This window comes from Perognathus longimembris, chromosome 4, assembly GCF_023159225.1.
Source record: "Perognathus longimembris pacificus isolate PPM17 chromosome 4, ASM2315922v1, whole genome shotgun sequence".
NCBI lineage: Eukaryota > Metazoa > Chordata > Mammalia > Rodentia > Heteromyidae > Perognathus > Perognathus longimembris.
Genome location: NC_063164.1, coordinates 27,757,489 through 27,780,213, shown reverse-complemented (window position 1 = coordinate 27,780,213; position 22,725 = coordinate 27,757,489). Strand labels below are relative to the sequence as shown.

Below are 22,725 nucleotides of genomic sequence, written 5' to 3'. Positions count from 1 at the left end.
CTTGCACTTTCTAGGCAGGCATTCTTCCATTTGAAGTATTAGTATTTTTTCTTATAGGTTCTCACATTTATGCCAAGGCCAGCCTGGACAGCGATTCTATTTATGTCTTCTACATAGCTGGGATGACAGGCACACACCACCATGCCCAGCTTGCTAGTTGAAATGGGGTCTTCTGACCTTTTGTACCAGCTGCCTTTGCACCCCCCCAAGTAGTTTGGATTATAGGCATTGACCACCGTAAGGAAAGTTAATAGCTACAGAGTCTCTCAGCCTTTGCTACCTATGGAAATCTTTATTTTGTGTTCATTTTTTGGCTTCTTTGCTTTTTTTATTCTTTTACTTCTGAGTCAGAGCATCACTTTTGCTCTGGCTGTCCTGTATCTTGAGATCCTCCTGCCTTAACCTACTGAGGGGTTGGAAATACAGGTTCCTAATGCTATCTGTGGCATTGCTTCATTTTAAAATCAGGATTTACTTTACTATTTTAATGTATACAATTCATGATGGACAGAAAAAAAAGTAGAATCAGAACACTGTCATTGAATAGAAATAATGTTTAGAACTTTTATTCTTTTAGACTACTCACTGCTCAGTTTAGTACCACAGATATTGAAATTTTACTATAGAGAAACATTCTTATTAGAGATTCTTTTTTTTCTAAGCCATAGCCTTAAATAAAGGGCTGCAATATTATCAGCTAAGTTGATGAAATTTACAGAATATCCTCATGTAAATCCATGGAAATGGATTAGACTTAGTTATTGCTATTCTAGACATGCAACATTTATGAAGTATCTAGTTCTAGGGAGAAGCTAGCTTGAAAAAATTACATGACAAAAATTTTGTGACTGGTAGGAGTTCCTACTTCTATACTATACAGAAAAAAATCACCTAAGGGTAAATCAATTTTTCTTTTTCAAGAAATAGAATGGTTTCAGTTCTCTTAGTACAAGATGATTGTAAGTCAGGTATGGCATTAGTAGTTGTATTATCTCTAGTTCCATTGTCAAGAAGATGTCTTGATGGTGATGCAGTGGTTTTAGTTGCTCTTGGAAGGTTTCCACTTAAAATTTGAAAATCATAATTAGGCACTGAGTTCTGTGGTTCGATCTTGTACTTGCAGGTAGTTGGGAGGCTGAAACAGAAGGGTCATGAATTTGAACTAGCCTGTTATCTCAAATGTAATTAGTGCTACTTTAACACTTATTTACAAAGCACTACTACTACCACAGTTTTTTTTTAACAAAAGCTCTTTAAGTAGTTGTACAAAGAGATTTTAGTTCAACATGTCACTTTATAAGTACAGTACCTTTTGAACAATGCCATTCCTTCCATCATTCTCCTCTATCTCTCCCAACCCCACCCATCCCTCATTTCCTGGTTCTATTTTCACATGTGTACATTGAATATTATGATGGTATTTGCCTACCCTTTCTCTCTCCATTTGCCTGTCCCTTTCTTCTAAAGTCCTACTTTATACATATAAGAGAAATCATTTGCCTTTTAACTCTCTGACTTTATTTAACATAACTTTTTTCCAGGCCCATCCATTTACATGCTAATGATATAATACTGTTTTCCTGATGTATACATAAAATTTCATTATATGTACATATGTATGTATTTATATATAGAAAATATGACATATATGTTATATTTCCTTGATCCATTCTTTCATTGTAGGGTAATAAAATGATTATCTTTTTTTCTATAACTTGGCTATGATATGTAGTCTAGCAATGAACACAGGTATGCAAGTATCACTGTATTGGGTTTTGTTTTTTTTTTTTGCGCCAGTCCTGGCTTCTTTTTGCTCAAGGCTAGCACTCTACCTCTTGAGCCACAGCGCCGTTTCTGGGCTTTTCTATATATGTGGTGCTGGGGAATAGAACCCAGGGCTTCTTGTATACGAGGCAAGCACTCTTGCCACTAGGCCATATTTCCAGCCCCCATAATGCAGTCTTTAATTCACAGATTTATATTTTTCCTTGGGTAAATTAATGGTTCTCAGACTATGAGTAAAGTGACATGACAATATTGTTAAAAATTTTTAATCTGTTCTCTTCCTCTTATATTAGGTTTACTGCATTTCATTAAAAAATTTAAATATAAAGCATGTTTTTTAATAAAACTGAATCAACAGATTTAAAAATATTTGGATGGGGCAGTAAAGTTTGTGAGCCCCTTATCTCCCATTACCCACCAAAAAAGCCGAAGTAGACCTGCAATTTAGGTGTTAGCACACTAGCTTTGAGCAAAAATACTGAGACAGTGACCAGACCCTGAGTTCAAGCCACACAAAATAAAATTTGGATGCTATTTAAGCAATTCATATTCAGTAGAATGTTTCTTGTAGGTAATTCAAGTATTCTTTCTTGAACACTTAATTTTATAAGAGTGAGGTTTGAATTTGAATATGATAGCCTTTTTCACTTAAGCAGGATAAACTGATGAATGCATTTTTAATTTTTTGTTTGTTTCACAGTGATGACAAAGAACAAGATCAAAAAGAAAAATTGGTGTTGTCAGAAGACTGTGAACTTATTACATTAATTGACATAATTCCTGGCAGATTAGAAATCACTACTCAGCACATTTACTTCTATGATAGCAGCATTGAAAAAGAAGATGGTGAGGAGTTATTGGAAAATGATTTCTGCTCAGTGACTAGCTACCCAATTTAATCAGTCATAAATAAGAAGAAAGCAGTTAAGATGGGACTGTGGAAATATCTATAATATAGAATAAAAAGTAGAAAGTCAGCAACAGGTTTAATTTGTTATCTAACAGTATATTAAAGGAGAATGCTTTCATTTTGTATAAATATTGTGTGTTTTGTGTGTGTGTATGTGTGTTATCGCTGATCGAACCCATTGCCTCACACATGCCAGGCATGAACCATGAAGTTCCATCCATAGTATTATTTATTTTATTTTGAGACAGTATCTTAGTAAGTTGTTTAGGTTGGCTTTGAGCTTAGAATGCTCCTGCCTTAGTCTCCCATATAGCTGGTATTTCAAGCATACACCACCATACCTGGATACTTTAATTTTTTTATTATTCATATATTTCTAAGGCCTGACTAGAGGAGATCACAATAAACTTATAAACTCTGAATCAATTTTAATTTTATCTGACTTTTATATATTTACTTAATCCTATAGGTATGTAATTTTTTTAAGCCTTAGAGTTTGAAATCAGGGCCTTGGCTTACTAGGCTAATGCTCCACCACTGGAGCCATGACCCCAGCCTTTTTTTTTTTTTTTTTTTCTGCTTTAGTTTGTATTTCAGATAGTGTCATGCTTTTTCCTGGGCCGGTCTTGTACTGCAGCCCTTTCTTTACCTTTCCCTCTGTGTATTGCTAGGGTTACAGGAATGAGCCACCATGTCTGGCTCTTTTTTTTGTTGTTTAAGATAGGGTCTCACTGGGATATAGACATGAATTACTATGTCTGCTCCCTCATTTAATCATTTATGTGATAATAAATTGCTGATTACATTAAAGATGCAAACATAGCAAAGGAAAACTTTTCTAAGGTATAATAATGTGCAATTATTATTTGTTCTCATGAGAAGACAGTAGTATACCATAGAATTTTGAATAGTTCTATAGGAAATAGTTTAAATATCCAATAAGTTTAATAAGTGGTTTTTTTTCCAGTCCTGGACCTTGAACTCAGGACCTGAGCACTGTCTCTGGCTTCCTTTTGCTCAGGGCTAGCACTCTTCCACTTGAGCCACAGTGCCACTTCTAGCCATTTTCTATATAGGTGGTGCTGAGGGTTTCATGTATACGAGCTGAGCACTCTTGCCACTAGGCCATATTCCCAGCCCCCAATAGGTGATTTTTTTGTGCCAGCCCTGCTGCTTGAACTTAGGGCCTGGGCACTGTTGATGTTGTCTTGCTCAAGGTTAGTGCTCTGCCACTTGAGCCATAGCTCCTCTTCTAGTTTTTTGGGGTTTTTTTTGGTGGTGGTGAATTGGAGATAAGAATCTCACATACTTTCCTGCTGTGGGGGGACTGGCCTCAAACCTTGATGCTCAGCTTCCTGAGTAGTTAGAATTACAGTGAGTCCCCAGCTCCTGGCATAAATGATTTTTTTTTTTTTTTTTGTCATGGGGCTTGAACTCAAGCCTGGGGGCTGTCCTTGAGCTTTTCTGCTCAATGCTAACACTGTACCACTTTGAGCCATAGCTCCACTTCCAATGTTCTGGTGATTAATTGGAGATAAGTGTCTCAGGCTTTCTTACCTGGACTGGCTTTGAACCTCAATCCTCAGCATTCAGTCTCCAAAGTAGCTAGGTGTGAGCCACCAGCGCCTGGCATAAATGATTTTTATAATGTTGACTTTCTTTTCCTTAAACAATACTTTTGTCCCCAACAAGGAGACATTTTCTACATAGTATAAGTAACTTTGGTACTCTAATCAGAAGATTTCTTCTGTCTTTAGGAATAGGCTTTGATTTCAAGTGGCCTCATTCTCAAGTTCGAGAGATTCACTTACGGCGTTACAATTTAAGGAGATCAGCTCTTGAGATTTTTCATGTTGACCAATCCAACTACTTTCTTAATTTCAAAAAAGAGGTATGGTACTTTTCTGGCTATTGCAGAGTATTAGCTTGACGTAATCCTCCAGTGAGTGATTTTTAATGTATTTATAGAAACAAGAGAAGTTAATCAGTACATATGTTTTTTGGTTGGGGTTTGAGTGCTGGGGTAGTGACTTTTAGTTTGTGTATGTATACAGTACTGTGAAATAGTAGAATATTGAGTATCAGCAAAATGATGCCCAACAGTGATAGAGCATGCAGGCTTAATCCCATCACTAAGGAAGCTCAGATAGGATTGCAAGTTTCAAGCCAGCCTGGGCTGTATAATAGCAAGACAATCTCAATGTATTAAAAAAATTATAACTTAAAAAAATTGGACTCAAATCAAACAGTAATGGTACCTGAGAAAGTAACTCACTGATAGAATGCTTGCCTATACTTGTGTTAGGTTCTGGGTTTGATCCCTTACACTATTAAAAATGACCCTGCCAAAGTAAATTATAGTAGGACAGCTGTTTCTTATAGAAATATATACTATTCTATAGGAATATAACATTATTCTAAAATAGTTTAAGTGGTTGAGCACACAGTCTCTAAAACCAGATTACCTGTGTCTGAGTACTATCTCCATCACTAACTATTGACTTGTTAATTAGGATGGATGCTTGAACCATAGTTTTTTCCATCTTAATTGCTTTGGACTACAATGTGTAGCAATCTGACAGTTCTCACCTTGCTAGCTCTCCTGTTTGCTTTTATAAGCATTCTGACTAATAAAATTCTTGAATATTTAATTCTGTCCTGGTATTTGCTTTTCATAGGACCGAGATTAGCATAGACAATAACCAGTTTTCTGGTTTTCTGTTCACGGAGAAGGAACTATTATAGATTTACTTATAGGGAATCTGGTTCAGATATTTTAAGAGCATTTTTCTATTTTTATAAAATAATATATTTTTATTTTAAAAGTTCTCCTTCATAATATAAATACATGCGTTTCATGCAAAGCTGTATTGTGTAATTAAATCAAGTAATATATCTGTATAACCTTTGTAGTTTTTTGTTTTTGTTTCTTTTTCCAGTCCTGGGCCTTGGACTCAGAGCCCCAGCACTGTCCTTAGCTTCTTTTTGCTCAAGGCTAGCACTCTGGCACTTGAGCCACAGCGCCACTTCTGGCCATTTTCTATATATGTGGTGCCGGAGAATTGAACCCAGGGCTTCATGTATATGAGGCAAGCACTTTTGCCACTAGGCCATATTCCCAGCCCCACCTTTGTAGTTTTTGAAGCACATTTATGTATAACATCTTATCTTCCTAACAATCTTGAGATTAAATGTTTAATTCTAGTATTCTTTTTTATACTTAAGGAAAGATGAATTTTTATATAATACTTTTATAGCTCAGAATAATTCACACACTGTAGGGTAGGAAATATGTTTATTACATGTGAGACTCAATAAATTATTTAATTTTCCAAGATTATTAGTAAATAGTGGATCTAAATTTGACTTAAACTTGAACAAGTTTTCTGGTTTAAAGTTTAATGGTCTTTAATTGTGCTCTATACCTTTGGCAAGAATAGATAGTTTAACTTCAGCTGCTTCGATTCATTTTCTGTTACTCTGACAAAGTATTTGATACTAAATAATCTAAAAGTATTGAAGTTTATGCAGCTTAGGGAGCTAGGAATTCCCACAGCATGAAGGTGTATTTGTAGCACCATAACATAGCTGAGTATACCTTATGGAAATTAATATAATCATATCACATTAGAAAACCCATTTCCTCTTCTTTTAAGGTCACTAATGTCATCGTGAAGTTATCATCATGAAGTTCCAGTACTCATAACTTCACATAATCTACCTCCCAAAGACCTCACTGATGCCTGTGAAAAATCCACATTAGGATCATGTTTCCAACACATAAACTTTTTTTTTTTTTTTGGCCAGTCCTGGGCCTTGGACTCAGGGCCTGAGCACTGTCCCTGGCTTCTTCCCGCTCAAGGCTAGCACTCCGCCACTTGAGCCACAGCGCCGCTTCTGGCCGTTTTCTGTATATGTGGTGCTGGGGAATCAAACCTAGGGCCTCGTGTATCCTAGGCAGGCACTCTTGCCACTAGGCCATATCCCCAGCCCCTAACCAACACATAAACTTTTGAGAAAACCATTCGGTCTATAGCACAAATTATGGTAGACACTTAAAACTATAACCAACTGTTAATATGAAATGTCCAGAACAGTCATATCCAGAGGCAGAAAGCAGATTGTTGGTTGTCCAGGAGTTGAGAAGGAACAAGAATTGGGGAATAACTGCTAGAAAGTATGGGATTTAGAGGAAGGGTATGATGAAAAAAAGCTCTGAATTTAAATAATGGTGACAGTTGCATAACTCTATGCATATAATATAAAACTACTATTTTTATTCTTTAAAAAGGTGAATTATAGGGGCTGGGGATATGGCCTAGTGGCAAGAGCACTTGCCTTGTATACATGAAGCCCTCGGTTCGATTCCCCAGCACCACATATACAGAAAATGGCCAGAAGTGGCGCTGCGGCTCAAGTGGCAGAGTGCTAGCCTTGAGCAAAAAGAAGCCAGGGATAGTGCTCAGGCCCTGAGCCCAAGGCCCAGGACTGGCCAAAAAAAAAAAAAAAGAAGGTGAATTATAGTTCAACTAAAACTATTAGACAATAATTTAAGTTTATCTCAGTTTTTAAACTACATGATGGTATTTTTTTTAATAGGTTAGGAACAAAGTATATAGCAAATTGTTGTCCCTACATTCTACAAATAGTTATGGGGCGAGATCACCACAAGAGTTATTCAAAGCATCAGGACTGACACAGGTAAGAAAAACTTAAAAGGTGCTGTTTTCGCATTGACTTTCTATCTTAGATATATGCTGTGTTCTTTTTGATTACTACCCTTTGATTGTTACAACTGCTATTCCATTTATACTGATCATTTGAATTATCTTTAAATCTTCTTTTGTTACCTTCACATGCTATTCCCTCCCCCTACCTTCCATATCATTCAGTTCATGAATTTATCCTTCAATAATTATCTGTTTCTCTCTCTCCCTCTCTCCCTCTCTCCCTCCCTCTCTCTCTTTCCCTCTCTCTCTCTCTCTCTCTCTCTCTCTCTCTCTCTCTCTCCCTCTCTCTCTCTCTCTCCCTCCCTCTCCCTCTCCCTCTCCCTCTCTCTCTCCCTCTCTCATCTTGGGGCTTGAACTGAGGACCTGGGTACTATCCCTGAGCTGCTTCTGCTCAAGACTATCACTCCTACCACTTGAGCTACAGCACCACTTATGGCTTTTCTGTTTATGTGGTACTGAGGAGTTGAACCTAGGGCTTCATGCATGCGAGGCAAGCACTCTACCACTAAGCCACATTTCTAGCCCTCTCTGTTTTTCTTAATAAAAATCAAGTAAAAAGAAAAAATATAAAGATCACTGTGGAAAAATGGTCATTTCTTTTACAGCAAAAGCTAGCTGATACTCATGGGAATTACATTCTCACTCATACCTCAATGTCTTGTGAGTTTGTACTGCAAAGACTCAAAAGAAGGCTGTTGTTTTTGCTTTCTAGGAGTGTTAGTGGTTTCTCAAGCAGTATCTTTACCTCCTGGCTCTCTTCTTTCTTCCAAATGTGCATTCATCTTGTTGCCCACCAAGTGTTGCCCTTATTCAATAACAATTAGCAGTGTATGTGTGTGTGATGGACCCAGGGATTCATGCTTGTAAATCATGAATTGCACCCCATGCTAATTCTTTCCTCTTGCAACTGAAATGGTTTAGTTTAGTAACGTACATACCCCTTTATCTATGCAACACATTTTACTAAGTACTTCAACCTGGCTCTTAAGAACAATTGAACTTTCTAATTTCATTTCTCACTATATGTGTATATCCTCTGCTTTAGACATGAAAAAGCTTGAAAATGAATGTTAATCTATCGCAAAACTCTCAAGTGCACCTTCATGGAATGAAATAATTAGATGCCTAGATGTTGTGAGGTGATAATGTAGAAAATCAGATGATCTGTTTCTTTAGAAAAGTTTATATTCAATGTGGCAGAATCTGTTTACTATTACTTTGTAAATGTAGTTTTTAAGCTGGGTACTGGTGGCTCACACATGTAATCCTAACAACTGAGGAAGCCGAGAGCATGTGGATAATGTGGTAGAATCTGTTTACTATTACTTTGTAAATGTAGTTTTTAAGCTGGGTACTGGTGGCTCACACGTGTAATCCTAACAACTGAGGAAGCCGAGAGCATGTGGATAATGGTGCAAGGCCAGCATAGGTAAAAAAGTTTGTAAGGGCTGAGAATGTGGCTTAGCAGTAGAGTGCTTGCCTAGCATGCATGAAGTCCTGGGTTTGATTCCTCTGCACCATATAAACATAAAAAGCTGAAAGTGGTGCTGTGGCTCAAGAGGTAGAGTGCTAGCTTTGAGCAAAAAGAAGCCAGGGACAGAGCTCAGTCCCTGAGTCCAAGCCCCAGGACTGGCAAAAAAAAAGTTGTTGAGACCCTTGAAAATAACCAGCAAAAAGTGGGGCTGAAAATGTGACTCAGATTGTAGAGCACTAGCCTAGCAAGTACAAGGCCCTTAATTCAAACCCCATTGCCACCAAAAAAATAAAAGTTTTCTTGGAGTACTTAATGTAATATTTAATTATTAATAAAGTTAAAACAGATTAAGGATAGTTTCAGTATAATATCACACCAATTTTTTTATTTTTTCATTTGTGAAATTTCCAGTTTCTAATAAAACTTCAAAGTGGAACATTTTAATACTTTAAAGGTATTCTGATAAACTATTTAATTGAAGAAAATACTTAATTACTTTTATTGATTTTTTTTGGTACTGGGGATTGAATCCAGGGTCTAATGCATTTTTAGAAGATGTAATTTTCTCAACCTGTGCTTATACTTCAGCCCTCCCCATTTTTTAATTTTTAATTTTTTTGGTACAAGGATTTGCTAAAGTGGCTGAGCTAGTCTTGAAGTTTCATCTTCCTACCTCTGTAGGTGCTGGGATCTGGGACTACAAGTGTGTGTGCCACCATGACTTAATTCTTTCTTTTTTTTTTTTTTTTTTTTTTTGGTACTGGTCCTGGGGCTTGAACTCAGGGCTCAGGCAGTATCCCTGAGCTTTTGTGATCAAGGCTAATACTCTACCACTTTGAGCCATAGTGTCATTTCCAGCTTTTTGGTAGCTAATTGGAGGTAAGAGTCTCAAAGACTTTCCTGACCAGGCTGGCTTTGAACTGTGATCCTCAGATCTCAGCAGACTTCTGCATAGGTAGGATTGTGGGTATGAGCTACCAACACCTGGCCCACAACTTAATTTTTATCAAGGTTTTAGGTTTCAGGCCATAGCATAAAATGTATGTTTAGTTTTCTGTTTTCAAAATTCTAAAGGTGAATTTTTAGGGTAAATTGAGGAAAAATAGATGTATTTCAGCATTAAACCTTTCCTTTGTAGCATCATTCCTTTTATTATTAGGATGATGAGATATAATGATTGCAATAGATGTTGGTCCTGTTAGTAATAGCTATCTGTTTCTGAGATTTAGATTGTATAATTCTGATATTGTTCTTTTTTGTGCTGTCTAGAAATGGGTGAACAGAGAAATATCAAATTTTGACTATCTCATTCAAATAAATACAATGGCAGGAAGAACCTATAATGACCTTGCACAGTATCCTGTGGTAAGTTTTGTGTAAATATCAAAATTGAAATTTGTCTTGCAGTTGCATAATACACAAAACTAAATACATGTACATATACACATACAAACAATAAGCCTGCCTGATACATAGATTTAATAAGTGGTTTTTAACCAAGTGTGGTAAAAAAATAATGATAAACATAAAGCCAAATTGGAAATTTCAAATCAACTTGTAAATTTCAAAATAAAAATTCTTTGATCACGTGTACATTAGATAGTTTAGTTGTGTTTGGGAAGGTCACTGTCAGTCCCACATTATCATCACTTGTGTTTAAATTTGTTTTAATTTGCAGAGTACTTTGTAAAAATATGCCTTCACAAACACAAATGGTGCTGAAAAAGCAAGGTGTAAAAGCAAATGTTCTTTTTTTTTCAGAATATTTATTGTCAAAGTGATGTACAGAGGGGTTATAGTTTCATACGTAAGACAGTGGGTACATTTCTTGTACAATTTGTTACCTCTTCCCTTATTTTCCCCCTCCTCCTCCCCTTTTCCCTCTCCCCCCATGAGTTGTTCAGTTGGTCTACACCAAATAGTTTTGTAAGTGTTGCTTTTAGAGTCGTTTGTCTTTTTATCCTTTGTCTCTCGATATTGATATTCCCTTTCCCTTCTCTAGTTCTAATACAAGTATAAAGCAAATGTTCTTAATGATAAAGTTAAACTTTTGTTGAAAGACAGTATGCCTTTTGTAGAAATTGGGCAACCTTTGGAGTAAATGAGTGAAGCATCTGCAGTACAGTACTTATGCCATGTATCCTGGGCGTTCATATTTTTTCTTCAGTGGTTGTCTCCTTACAACTAACCATAAACTTGCAAATTCCCAGGGTCTACCGTATACACACACTTTTTGCCTTTTTGTATATTTTCTACCTTGGTACTTTTAAGAAATAAAGAAAAAATTTTAAAGTGCATCTCATGGGAAATATTCCAGTGGAATTATAGGAAATTATACTATTGCACACGTAAAATACTTGTAACAGGTAAAGTAGTTTTACACACTGTCCCTTTTTGTCTTTATATAAGTATTCTGTATGAGATATGAAGATATTAGCTTCTCTAAGAAGGAAATACCTACATTGTAAATTTGACTCCTTTAGTTTCCCTGGATTTTACAAGATTATACTTCAGAAGAGTTGGACCTTAATAATCCTGCTGTATTTCGAGATCTTTCTAAACCAATTGGAGTAGTTAATGATAAAAATGCCAAAGTCATGCGAGAAAAGTAAGTGATTTGTAACTCTGATAGATATGTATTGTTTGTTTGATTTCTGTCAATGACAACTGAATGTTATTTTTTTTTAATACCAAGTACTTTTGGTAATTAGTTTGACAATTACTTTACTGAATTTTTTTATTCTGTTGCTAAGAATTCCTTTCTAAAGGGGAATAAGTTTTTATATTTTTCTTTCCAAGTATTTTAGACTTAACCTACTGATACATGTATAAATATTAATCTGCTAGAATATTTTGAAAAATGATATGAAATTAATTATCCTAACCTATTATTCCATATAATCTGAATGAAAATAATCAATGGAAATTCAGAAAGTTTAATTTTAATAAGAAGCAAAATTTTATAGTAGTTCTGTTCATTTATGACCCATCTGTCAACTTCTCACACTGCTTTTTTTCAAATCCAGGTACTGATACAAAGAATAATTTGCTTTTTGTTTTTGTAGTTTTTGTTTTTGTATTAGCCCTGGGTCTTGAACTCAGGGCTTGGGTGCTGTCCCTGAGCTTTTGTGCTCAAGGCACTACCACTGGAGCCATAGCCCCACGTCCAGCTTTTCGGAGGATAATTGAACAGATGTGTCTTATGAACTTTCTAGCAAGGGCTGATTCTGATCTTCAATTAGCAAAAAGCAGAACTAGAGGCATGGCTCAAGTGGTAGAGGGACAGCCATGAGCAAAAAAGCTAGAGCAAGAGTGTTAGGTATGGAGTTCAATTCCAAGTAACAGCACACACATGCACAAAACAATTGTGGGACAGGGGATACAGCTCAGTGACACAGCAAGCATCTGCCTAGTACATATAAGGCTCTGGATTTGGCCTGTGACACTGTTAAAATATGAGTATAAATATATACATTAGAAGAGACAGATACCATTCTGGGAGTTAGAATTATAATTGATTTTAAATTTCTTCTATTTATCTGTTTTTTCAAATTTTCCACAGTAATTTATTATTATTATTGCATCATGCAAAAAGGTATCAGAGGGCTGGGGATATGGCCTAGTGGCAAGAGAGCTTGCCTCATATACATGAGGCCCTGGGTTCGATTCCCCAGCACCACATATACAGAAAACGGCCAGAAGTGGCGCTGTGGCTCAAGTGGCAGAGTGCTAGCCATGAGCAAAAGGAAGCCAGGGACAGTGCTCAGGCCCTGAGTCCAAGCCCCAGGACTGGCCAAAAAAAAAAAAAAAAAAGGTATCAGAACTATATAGAGGTGATATTTTGTGGTGTGGAAAAAAGTATTCAAATATAAAACTTTTATATAAATGGGATGTAATGGATACAAATACATAGTTGGGTAACAAAGCATATGAATGTGGACTGACTTTTAAAAAATTACTATATTTTCAATAATATTATTATAAAATTACTGTATTTTCAGCTTAACCTTCCAGGTGCAATTTTACTTATTTGACTTCTGCTTTAATTTTTTTAGATATGAAAATTTTGAGGATCCTATGGGAACCATTGATAAGTTTCATTATGGTACTCACTATTCCAATTCTGCAGGAGTCATGCACTATCTTATCCGGGTAGAACCATTTACCACCCTTCATATTCAGCTTCAGAGTGGAAGGTATGTTTACAGAAAATAAACTATTATCTTACGTTGTGTTAGTGTTGAATACTATTTGCCTTTATGGCATTTGCTGCATTACTGGACCATGTCTTTTTGAAGTTCTTGCTTACTAGATTTTAATGCAGATAAAAATAGCTAAACTAATTTGAGAATGAGATATCCAAACTGATTAATATAAATGACTCTACTTAGTTACATCATTGTACCATCCACTTCAGTTGAGTGAATTGCATGTTATACTGGTTTCATATCAGTTAACTCTCTTAATTGTGAATAGGTCACCATTAGACTTTTATCTAAAATATATGGAGAACTAAAAAAATTAAATTCCTCCAAAACAAAACCTCAAAGAACCGGGGCTGGGAATATGGCCTAGTGGCAAGAGCGCTTGCCTCCTACACATGAAGCTCTCAGTTCGATTCCCCAGCACCACATATATGGAAAACGGCCAGAAGGGGCGCTGTGGCTCAGGTGGCAGAGTGCTAGCCTTGAGCAGGAAGAAGCCAGGGATGGTGCTCAGGCCCTGAGTCCAAGGCCCAGGACGGCCAAAAAAAAAACCCCCAAAAAACCTCAAAGAACCAACAGCCCCCTCAACAAGTGGGCTAAAGACTTAAAAAGAGACTTTTCTGATGAGGAAATGAGAATGGCCAAGAGACATATGAAAAAGTGCTCTACATCACTAGCCATAAAAGAAATGCAAATCAAAACCTCATTGAGATTCCACCCCACCCCAGTAAGAATGTCCTTTATCAAGAAAACTAACAATAATAAATGTTGGAGGGGATGTGGCCAAAAGGGAACCCTACTTCCCTGTTGGTGGGAATGTAAACTGGTTCAGCCACTCTGGAAAGCAGTATGGAGATTCCTCAGAAGGCTAAATATAGAGCTCCCCTATGACCCAGCAGCCCCACTTTTGGGCATCTACCCAAAAGACCACAAACAAGAACACACTAAAGCCACCAGCACAACAATGTTCATCGCAGCACAATTTGTCATAGCTAAAATATGGAACCAACTCAGATGCCTCTCAGTAGATGAATGGATCAGGAAAATGTGGTACATACACACAATGGAATTTTATGGCTCTATCAGAAAGAATGACATTACCCCATTCTTAAGGAAATGGAAAGACTTGGAAAAAATTATACTAAGTGAAGTGAGCCAGACCCAAAGAAACATGGACTCTATGGTTTCCCTCATAGGGAATAATTAGCACAGGTTTAGGCGAGTTACAGCAGAGGATCACAAGAGCCTAATAGCTGTGCCCTTATGAATGCATAAGATGATGCTAAGTGAAATAAACTCCATGTTATGGAAACGAGTGTTATGTCACTGTTGTAATTACTTTCAACATGCCATGTGAAACCATAGCTTCTTTTCTTGGTGATCCTCTTGTATCCCCTGCCTGTGGTTGTATCCACACTATCACTGTATCTTATCTGAGTACATTGGAAACTGTATATACTGGTATTAGAACTAGGAAAGCGAAAAGGGAATATCAAAATCAAGAGACAAAGGATGAAAAGACAAACAACTCCAAAAGCAATACTTGCAAAACCATTTGGTGTAAACCAACTGAACAACTCATAGGGGGAGAAGAGAAGGGGAGGGGGGAATGAGGGAGGAGGTAACAAACAGCACAAGAAATGTACTCAAGGCCTAACGTATGAAACTGTAACCTCTCTGTACATCACTTTGACAATAAATAAGAAAAAAATAAAACAAATACCGTAGTTGAAGAAAAAAAAAGACATTTGATGGAGTCCATCTCAACCACTGACTTAGTGTAGTAGCATACACTTGTTATTCTAGCTACAAAGGAAAGTTAGCATACACTTGTTAGTCTAGCCACAAAGGAAAGTACAAATACAAGTAATGCAGTCCAGGATAGTTTGGCATAAATTAAGACCCTACCTTGCAAATAACCAAAGCAAAAAGGGACAGCAGACATTACGTGGTAAAGCATTTACCTAGAGAGCATAAGGCCCTAAATTTTATTTCCATTACCATCAAAACATTAATTATAAGTTAAATAAAGCCAATAGTATGTGTAAGTAAAATATAACCTAGCTACAGAGCTAATTCTCTAACTTAGCAACTCTGGTTTTCAGCAGAAGAATTTGTATCTCCATATATTAAGGATTTAAGTCAATGGCATTTCTGTAAGTCCATTAACCAAGTATATTAGCACTACAAGGTTTAGACATATTTCACAGCAAAATAAGTAAGATGATATTGGTAGTTGAATTTATAGAATTTAGCTCTTGATAACACCACATGACAGACAGATTGAAAATTATGTTTTTTGACATTAAAGAGAAAGATTAACATTAAAGTAGTTCTGCTGAGCACAGTGGTTCTTGCCTGTAAGCCCATCTACTTAGGAGGCAGATATAGGATGATTTTGGTTCAAGGCCAGTCCAGGCAAAACCAGGATCTTACCTCAGAGGACAAGCTGGGAGTTGTATTGCATACCTGTAATCTCAGTTAACACAGGAGGCATAAGCAGAAGGATCATAGTCCGAGGCCCAGCAAAATGTGGATGACCCTATCTGAAAAATAACTAAAGCAAATAAGGGCTGGGAGGTTTAGCTCAAGTGGTAAAATGTCTGCATAGCAAGCATGAGACCCTGTGTTCAAACCCCAGTAAAAACAACAGCACACACACAAAAAAGTGCAGTTCTAATAACTTGAAATCCTGAAAGTAGTTTTAACATTTTATTTCATATATCATGGTTACTTTCACCCAAGAGTCACTGTTCTCTTTCATTTCTCACATGTAGGTTTGACTGTGCTGACCGACAATTCCATTCCATCCCTGCTACCTGGCAAGCTCTCATGGATAATCCTTATGATGTGAAGGAACTTATTCCTGAATTCTTCTATTTCCCAGAGTTTTTGGAAAATCAGAATCGTAAGAAATGGGGTTAAAAAAATAACTCACTGGGTCCCAGTGGTGAAGCCTGAAAAAATATCTTTCAGGCTGTTTTATAATGTTGTACTATTTACTTATGGTTTATTCTGTGCATGAGGTAGTCAGCGGCATGGTCTAACTGTGCCCATATACAGTCTTATCTTTCGGGGAAGGGCTACAGGGAACTATGATAAATGAATCAAATTTGAACTGCTGCAGTGTGTACTGAGAAGCAAAAATGGCTATATGCTGTCATTAAAAGTGTTTGAGTTAGATAAGGTGAGGATTTCTGTGGACCAAATGCATGAGTAAACTCATGTCTGTGTAGTTTTATTGGAACACAGCTAGCAAATTCATTTAGGTATCAACTGTGTGTGGTTCCTTGCTGAGAATGATGTCAGACTTTAAAAATTGCAAGAGACCATATAACTTACACACTAAAAGTATTTGTTAAATGTGGTGACTCATGCCTATAATCCCAGCTTCTTGGGAGGTGAAGATAGTGGGATCAATTTGAGGTTTTCTTGAAAAAAAAAAAAAAAGTTAGTGAGTCCCATTCTTAAAGAACAAGCTGGGTCAGATGCCAGGGGCTCACAGCTAAAATCCTAGCTTCTCTCAGGATGCTGAGATCTGAGGATTGTGGTTTGAAACATTTATGAGCCTCATCTTCAAAAACCTGGGACTTGAGATGTATGGCTCAAGTGGTAGAACATCAATCTTGAGTGAAAAAGCTAAGGGAGAGCACCCAGGCTTTTGAGTTCAAGCCCTAGCATGGTGTGTGTGTGTGTATGTATGTGTGCACGCGCGCGTGTGCTCACATATGTGCATGTGTATGTGCATACACACAAAGGACAAAAAAGGAAAAAGGAACAAGCTGGACATGATAGTAAACATCTGTAGTTCTAGATGCTCATAGTTATAGGTAGGATTATTGCAGTTTAATGCTGGGAGCATAAATAAAGTGTAGAACTCTTGCCTAGCAAGTATAAGTAAGACTCCTGAGATCAAACTTCAGTACCATCCTCCCCCCCCCAAAAAAAATAAGCTTATGTATGTATGTTTATCATTAACTCTTTATAGAAAAATTTCTGACTCCTATTTAGAATATATAAGAGGCAAATTGTTTATTACACCATTTGAAAATTCAAATTATGTTTTTGAAGTAGAGATGCGTGGTATTAAATTGTGTGTGTGTGCACGCTCACATATTTGCACGTGTATGTGCATACACACAAAGGACAAAAAAAGAAAAAGGAACAAGCTGGACATGATAGTAAACATCTGTAGTTCTAGATGCTCATAGTTATAGGTAGGATTATTGCAGTTTAATGCTGGGAGCATAAATAAAGTGTAGAACTCTTGCCTAGCAAGTATAAGTAAGACTCCTGAGGTCAAACTTCAGTACCATCCTCCCCCCCCCCAAAAAAAATAAGCTTATGTATGTATGTTTATCATTAACTCTTTATAGAAAAATTTCTGACTCCTATTTAGAATATATAAGAGGCAAATTGTTTATTACACCATTTGAAAATTCAAATTATGTTTTTGAAGTAGAGATGCGTGGTATTAAATTGTGTGTGTGTGCACGCTCACATATTTGCACGTGTATGTGCATACACACAAAGGACAAAAAAAGAAAAAGGAACAAGCTGGACATGATAGTAAACATCTGTAGTTCTAGATGCTCACAGTTATAGGCTGTCTAATGCTGGGAGCATAAATAAAGTGTAGAACTCTTGCCTAGCAAGTATAAGTAAGACTCCTGAGGTCAAACTCTGGTACCATCCTCCCCCCCCAAAAAAAAATATGCTTATGTATGTATGTTTATCCTTAACTCTTTATAGAAAAATTTCTGACTCCGATTTAGAATATATAAGAGGTAAATTGTTTATTACACTATTTGAAAATTCAAATTATGTTTTTGAAGTAGAGATGCATGGTGTTAAATTGTGTGTGTGTGTATGTGTGTGTGTGTGTGTGTCTGTTTCTGGGAATGAACTCAGAATCATGCTTGGAACACAAACATTCTACAACCTGAGCCATACCATTAGCCCATTTACTTCCATTTACTTTCAAATAGGATCTCATTTTATGCCACGGCCAGCCTGCTGCAATCCTGCATAGCTGAGATGACAGGCTCATGTCACTGTGCCCTTTTGATCCAGGTTCTTTTCACTTTTTAAAAACTTTTTACCCTTGTCTACCACTCAAGTAGCCAGGATTACAGGTATGAGCTGCTGCTCTTGGCCTAAATAATCTTTTAAAATAGCCAGTTTTTTTTTTTTTCTGCACTATAGTTTTGCATTTCATTCACTTATTTATTCATTCAGTAGCACTGGATATTGAGCTCAGGGGCTCTACCATGGAGCTATATTCTTAGCCCTACATTTATTTTTAAGCACAAATAAAGAAATTGACAAGATTTTGCTAGTTGCTTTTCTTTAGGAAAATTCAACAGTGTTAGAGGGTCATTTCCAACTTTTTTTTCTCTCCCCTACCAGATGTTAATGTTGAACCATTCACTTGCATAATAAAATTATTCATCATAGTGTGAAAAGAAAATTCAAGAGTAATGTCAGTTTGTTCATGCATTGTGGAACATGTTGTTGATAACAGATTATTTCATTCTCTAAGTGAGGCAATCAGAGTTACTGACTTTCAGAAAATGAAACTCAACCTATTGGCTGAGTCTGATTCTAGACTTAATCAGTCATTAGACTGGAGTCTCTGGGAGCTACCTGGGTATGTAGGATTAGCAGGGTAAATATGCATGAAAATTTTAAAATACTCTTGGCTTAACATGTCATGACACTAATTGCAATGAATTGTTTTCCTCAGCACTATAACACACAACAGCCCCATTTTCTCTGTCTGAAATGAGGAGGGGTAAGCAAAAGCAAATGTCAGTCAGTATACCTTCAGGCCAGATACTGGTGGCTCATGCCTGTAATCTTAGCTACTCAAGAGGCCAAGATCTGAGGATCACAGTTCAAAGCCAGCCTGGGCAGGAAAGGCCATGAGACTCTTACTTCCAGTTAACTACCTAAAAATCAGAAGTGGAACTGAGGCTCAAATTGGTAGAGTACTAATCTTGAGCGAAAGAGCTCAGGGACAGCACCCAAGCCCCCTGAATTCAAGCTTGACAACCAACCAAAATATATTTATACCTTCAGAAATGAATTGTAATTAAAGCCAATTCAACCTGGTATAAATAGTGAAATGCAATATTTTCTATACAAAAACACATAGATATGCTAGTTTTAATTAACGATATAATCACTGCCAATCTTTCTGTATTTTTCACTCTGCCATTCTGTCTGATTTGGCATTATCCATGTGTCTAGTGCCTTTCATGGTTACAGATGACTTAGAGGTAGATATAACAACATCTTACAAGTGCAGTTGTTAATGTATTATACCCTTTCTTAAGAATAAGAAACATTAGTGATACTAGGTTTTTTTTTTGTTTTTTTTTTTTTGGCCAGTCCTGGGCCTCGGACTTAGGGCCTGAGCACTGTGCCTGGCTTCTTCCCGCTCAAGGCTAGCACTCTGCCACTTGAGCCACAGCGCCGCTTCTGGCCGTTTTCTGTATATGTGGTGCTGGGGAATCGAACCTAGGGCCTCGTGTATCCGAGGCAGGCACTCTTGCCACTAGGCTATATTCCCAGCCCATGATACTAGGTTTTGAACTCAGAGTCTTGTGCTTGCTAATTAATTACTAACTGCTAATTGCTCTGTTACCTGAGCCAATCAACTACCTCCTTTTTGTGTTGGTTTTCAAGATAGAGTGTTGATTTCTGCCCAGGCTAAACCCATTTGTGACTGTGCCTAGTCATTTGATGAAAGGCATGAGCTACTTCACCTAGCCATTGATTGAAATGAAATCTTACAACTTTTATACCTGGGCTGGCCTTGAATTATGATCTTCCAATCTTTCCTTCCTAAATATCTAGGATTAAAGGCTAGAGCCAAGAAACCCTTTTATATAACCTCATTCTTCAGAACTAGATCATGTATTAATCCCTAAATAGGCACATGGATAGGCATGAAATATAGGGCAGAGTGAATATTCAAGTAAAATAAAGGTTCTGCTAGCAAATAAAAAAGAAAACCATCAGGCAAACAATGAACAATATATATTGCATAGTGATAGATTTAATATAAAGGAAAAAAAACCTGTGCATCCTATCATTCTATGAAATTTAAACTTCTCCCCAACTTGGGCCACACGATATTTTAAAGGCAGCACACAGTTATTTTAAAACTAATATTTTAAGATTTTTTGAAGGTCTTTTATGTTAACACTTCTTATTACACAGCATGAAGAAGAAAATTTCATATTTGGGAATAGTTTTTTAAGTGCATGTTCTTACTATATAAACAAATCCTCATTTTATCCTCATTTTGCAAGTGTCTACTTAGAATGATGGTATATGAATATGTTATTTTTCTATATCACAAATACAGCTCTTCCAATGAGTTATTTTAAGGTGCAAATAACCACAAAAAGCTCTAAGCAATTATACTTTGTGAATTAAAGCATTAGAGGAGCTGTATTATTTATTTTGAATGTAAGAATAATAATTAATATTTCATGTTTTAGAATGAAGTAAAACGTGTAGCTATAATTACCCCCAAGTTTCTACATTGCAATAATAAATTTAAAACTTTTTTTTACAGTATTCAGTTTTGAACTCAGGACCCTACTAAAGCAAATGTTATACAGTATCTCCAGCCCTTTTTACTTTAGTTCTTTTTTTGAATAGGTTCTCGGTTTTTGCCTTGATCTTCCTGGACCACAATCGTCTTATTTACACCTTCCTTATACCTAGGGTGACAACCATGTACCAACATGCCCAGCTTTTTAATTGTTCAAAACAGGGACTAAGCAACTTTTTGTATGGGCTAGAATCCAACCTTAACCGGATTATAGGCATGAACTACTATATATGACTTATAAGTTTTCATTAAGGGATAAAGTATGTCCTAATAAATAAGAAGTTTTAAAAAGCCATCTTTTTTTTGCCTAGTAATGTAACTTATTTGTATTTTTGTTATTTCATTTCTTTAAATCTATAGCAGTTTCATTTTTTATCTTTTACATGTCTCAGAATTTAATTTGGGACGTCTTCAAGTTTCCAAAGAGCTAGTAAATGATGTCATTCTTCCAAAATGGGCTACATCGGCTGAAGATTTCATTTGTAAACATAGGAAAGCTCTGGTAAGAGTTTTGTCTAGTTAATAGATTAATATTCAGATGTGGCTTACAAAAGGTATAATAAAATATATATTTTCTAGTTTAATTTGTAGCCTACTACTATACATGTCATTTTGAGAAAGTACAACATAGTAATTTATTTTTAGTATATGAACCTTTTGATACAATGAGTATATAATACAGTACATGAGTATGTCACAAAATAAGTTAAGCATCCCTAAACTTAAAATGTGTTTTAGATTATAGAGCATTTTAGATTTTGTTTTGGGTTTGTTTTTTGTTTTTTAGGAGTTTTTCTTTTGTTTTTTGGCAGTACTAGGGTTTGAACTCAGGAGGTCACATTGCATTCTGAACTTTAGATTTTTTTTTTTGACCAGGGATGCTAAATTGGTCAAGTCTATGCAAATATTTCCAATCTGGAAAAATCCAAAATCTGATCTGAACCTCATGACATTTCACCTAGAATCCCATTTATTTAGGAATCTGAGGCTACAGAATTCCTTGGCCCACAAGTTTGAGGCCAGCCTGGGCAACATAATGTGATCTGTCTCAAAAAACAAAAAATAAATGAAGAAGAAGAGGAAGAGGGAGAGGGGGAAGGAGAGGAGGAGGAGGCAGCAGCAGCAGCAAGTGAAATGTGAAACACTTCTGGTCCCAAGCATTTTGAAGAATGGACATCTTGTATTTGGTTTTTGTGCCAGTCCTGGGGGATTTGAACAAGGCACAGTCCCTACGCTTCTTTTACTCAAGGCTAGCATTCTACCACTTGAGCCACAACTCCACTTCTAGGGTTTGGGTAGTTTATTGGAGATGAGAGTCTCATAGACCTTCCTGCCTGGGCTGGCTTCGAGTGAACTGTGATCCTCAGGTTTCAGCCTCCTGAGTTGCTAGGATTGTAGGCATGAACCACCTGTGTTTCACTTTCGTTGTACATATTAACTGTTGCATATGTAACTATTTCAGTTACCAAACTAGTATAGAATATAGTTATTTTCTTCTTTTGGTCATCCTGAGTTTGAACTGGCCTCATACTTGCCAGTCTATTGCTGTGCCTCTAAGCAAAATAGCAAATTCAAAAAGTGCATTGTCTCTCAATTGTAAATGTGAGAATTTTCAGCTATCTTTAAACACAATGTAGTCTAAACTGAGGCCACAAGTTATTTGTATTACTCCTACAGGCAAATCCTACTAACTTCCTACCAAGACAGTCTTTACTCCTCTTCCCCCCCCTTTTTTTTTTTGGCCAGTCCTGGGGCTTGGACTCAGAGCCTGAGCACTGTCCCTGGCTTCTTTTTGCTCAACGCTAGCACTCTACCTCTTGAGCCACAGTGCCACTCTGGCTTTTTCTGTTTATGTGGTGCTGAGGAATTGAACCCAAGGCTTCGTGCATGCTAGGCAAGCACTCTACTGCTAAGCCACCTTCCCAGCCCCTCCTCTTTACTTCTTATTAAAGAAGTAATTTACTTGGTTCTGTACAGGGCCAGATAGTAAACAA

The 22,725-nt window shown here is 36.7% G+C and overlaps 1 protein-coding gene across 5 annotated transcripts in view; it reads left to right on the top strand.

Moving 5' to 3' along the window:
- The window catches only part of Nbeal1 (neurobeachin like 1), a 151,281-nt gene that overhangs the window by 99,675 nt on the left and 28,881 nt on the right, over positions 1 to 22,725 (top strand). For all 5 annotated transcript variants that reach the window (XM_048344930.1, XM_048344927.1, XM_048344926.1 and 2 more), the window contains 8 exons: positions 2,486 to 2,631; positions 4,453 to 4,586; positions 7,295 to 7,396; positions 10,169 to 10,264; positions 11,383 to 11,507; positions 12,955 to 13,095; positions 15,882 to 16,012; positions 21,124 to 21,233. In XM_048344930.1, coding sequence (XP_048200887.1) covers positions 2,486 to 2,631; positions 4,453 to 4,586; positions 7,295 to 7,396; positions 10,169 to 10,264; positions 11,383 to 11,507; positions 12,955 to 13,095; positions 15,882 to 16,012; positions 21,124 to 21,233 — 985 coding nt within the window. The remainder of the gene's footprint in view (positions 1 to 2,485; positions 2,632 to 4,452; positions 4,587 to 7,294; positions 7,397 to 10,168; positions 10,265 to 11,382; positions 11,508 to 12,954; positions 13,096 to 15,881; positions 16,013 to 21,123; positions 21,234 to 22,725) is intronic.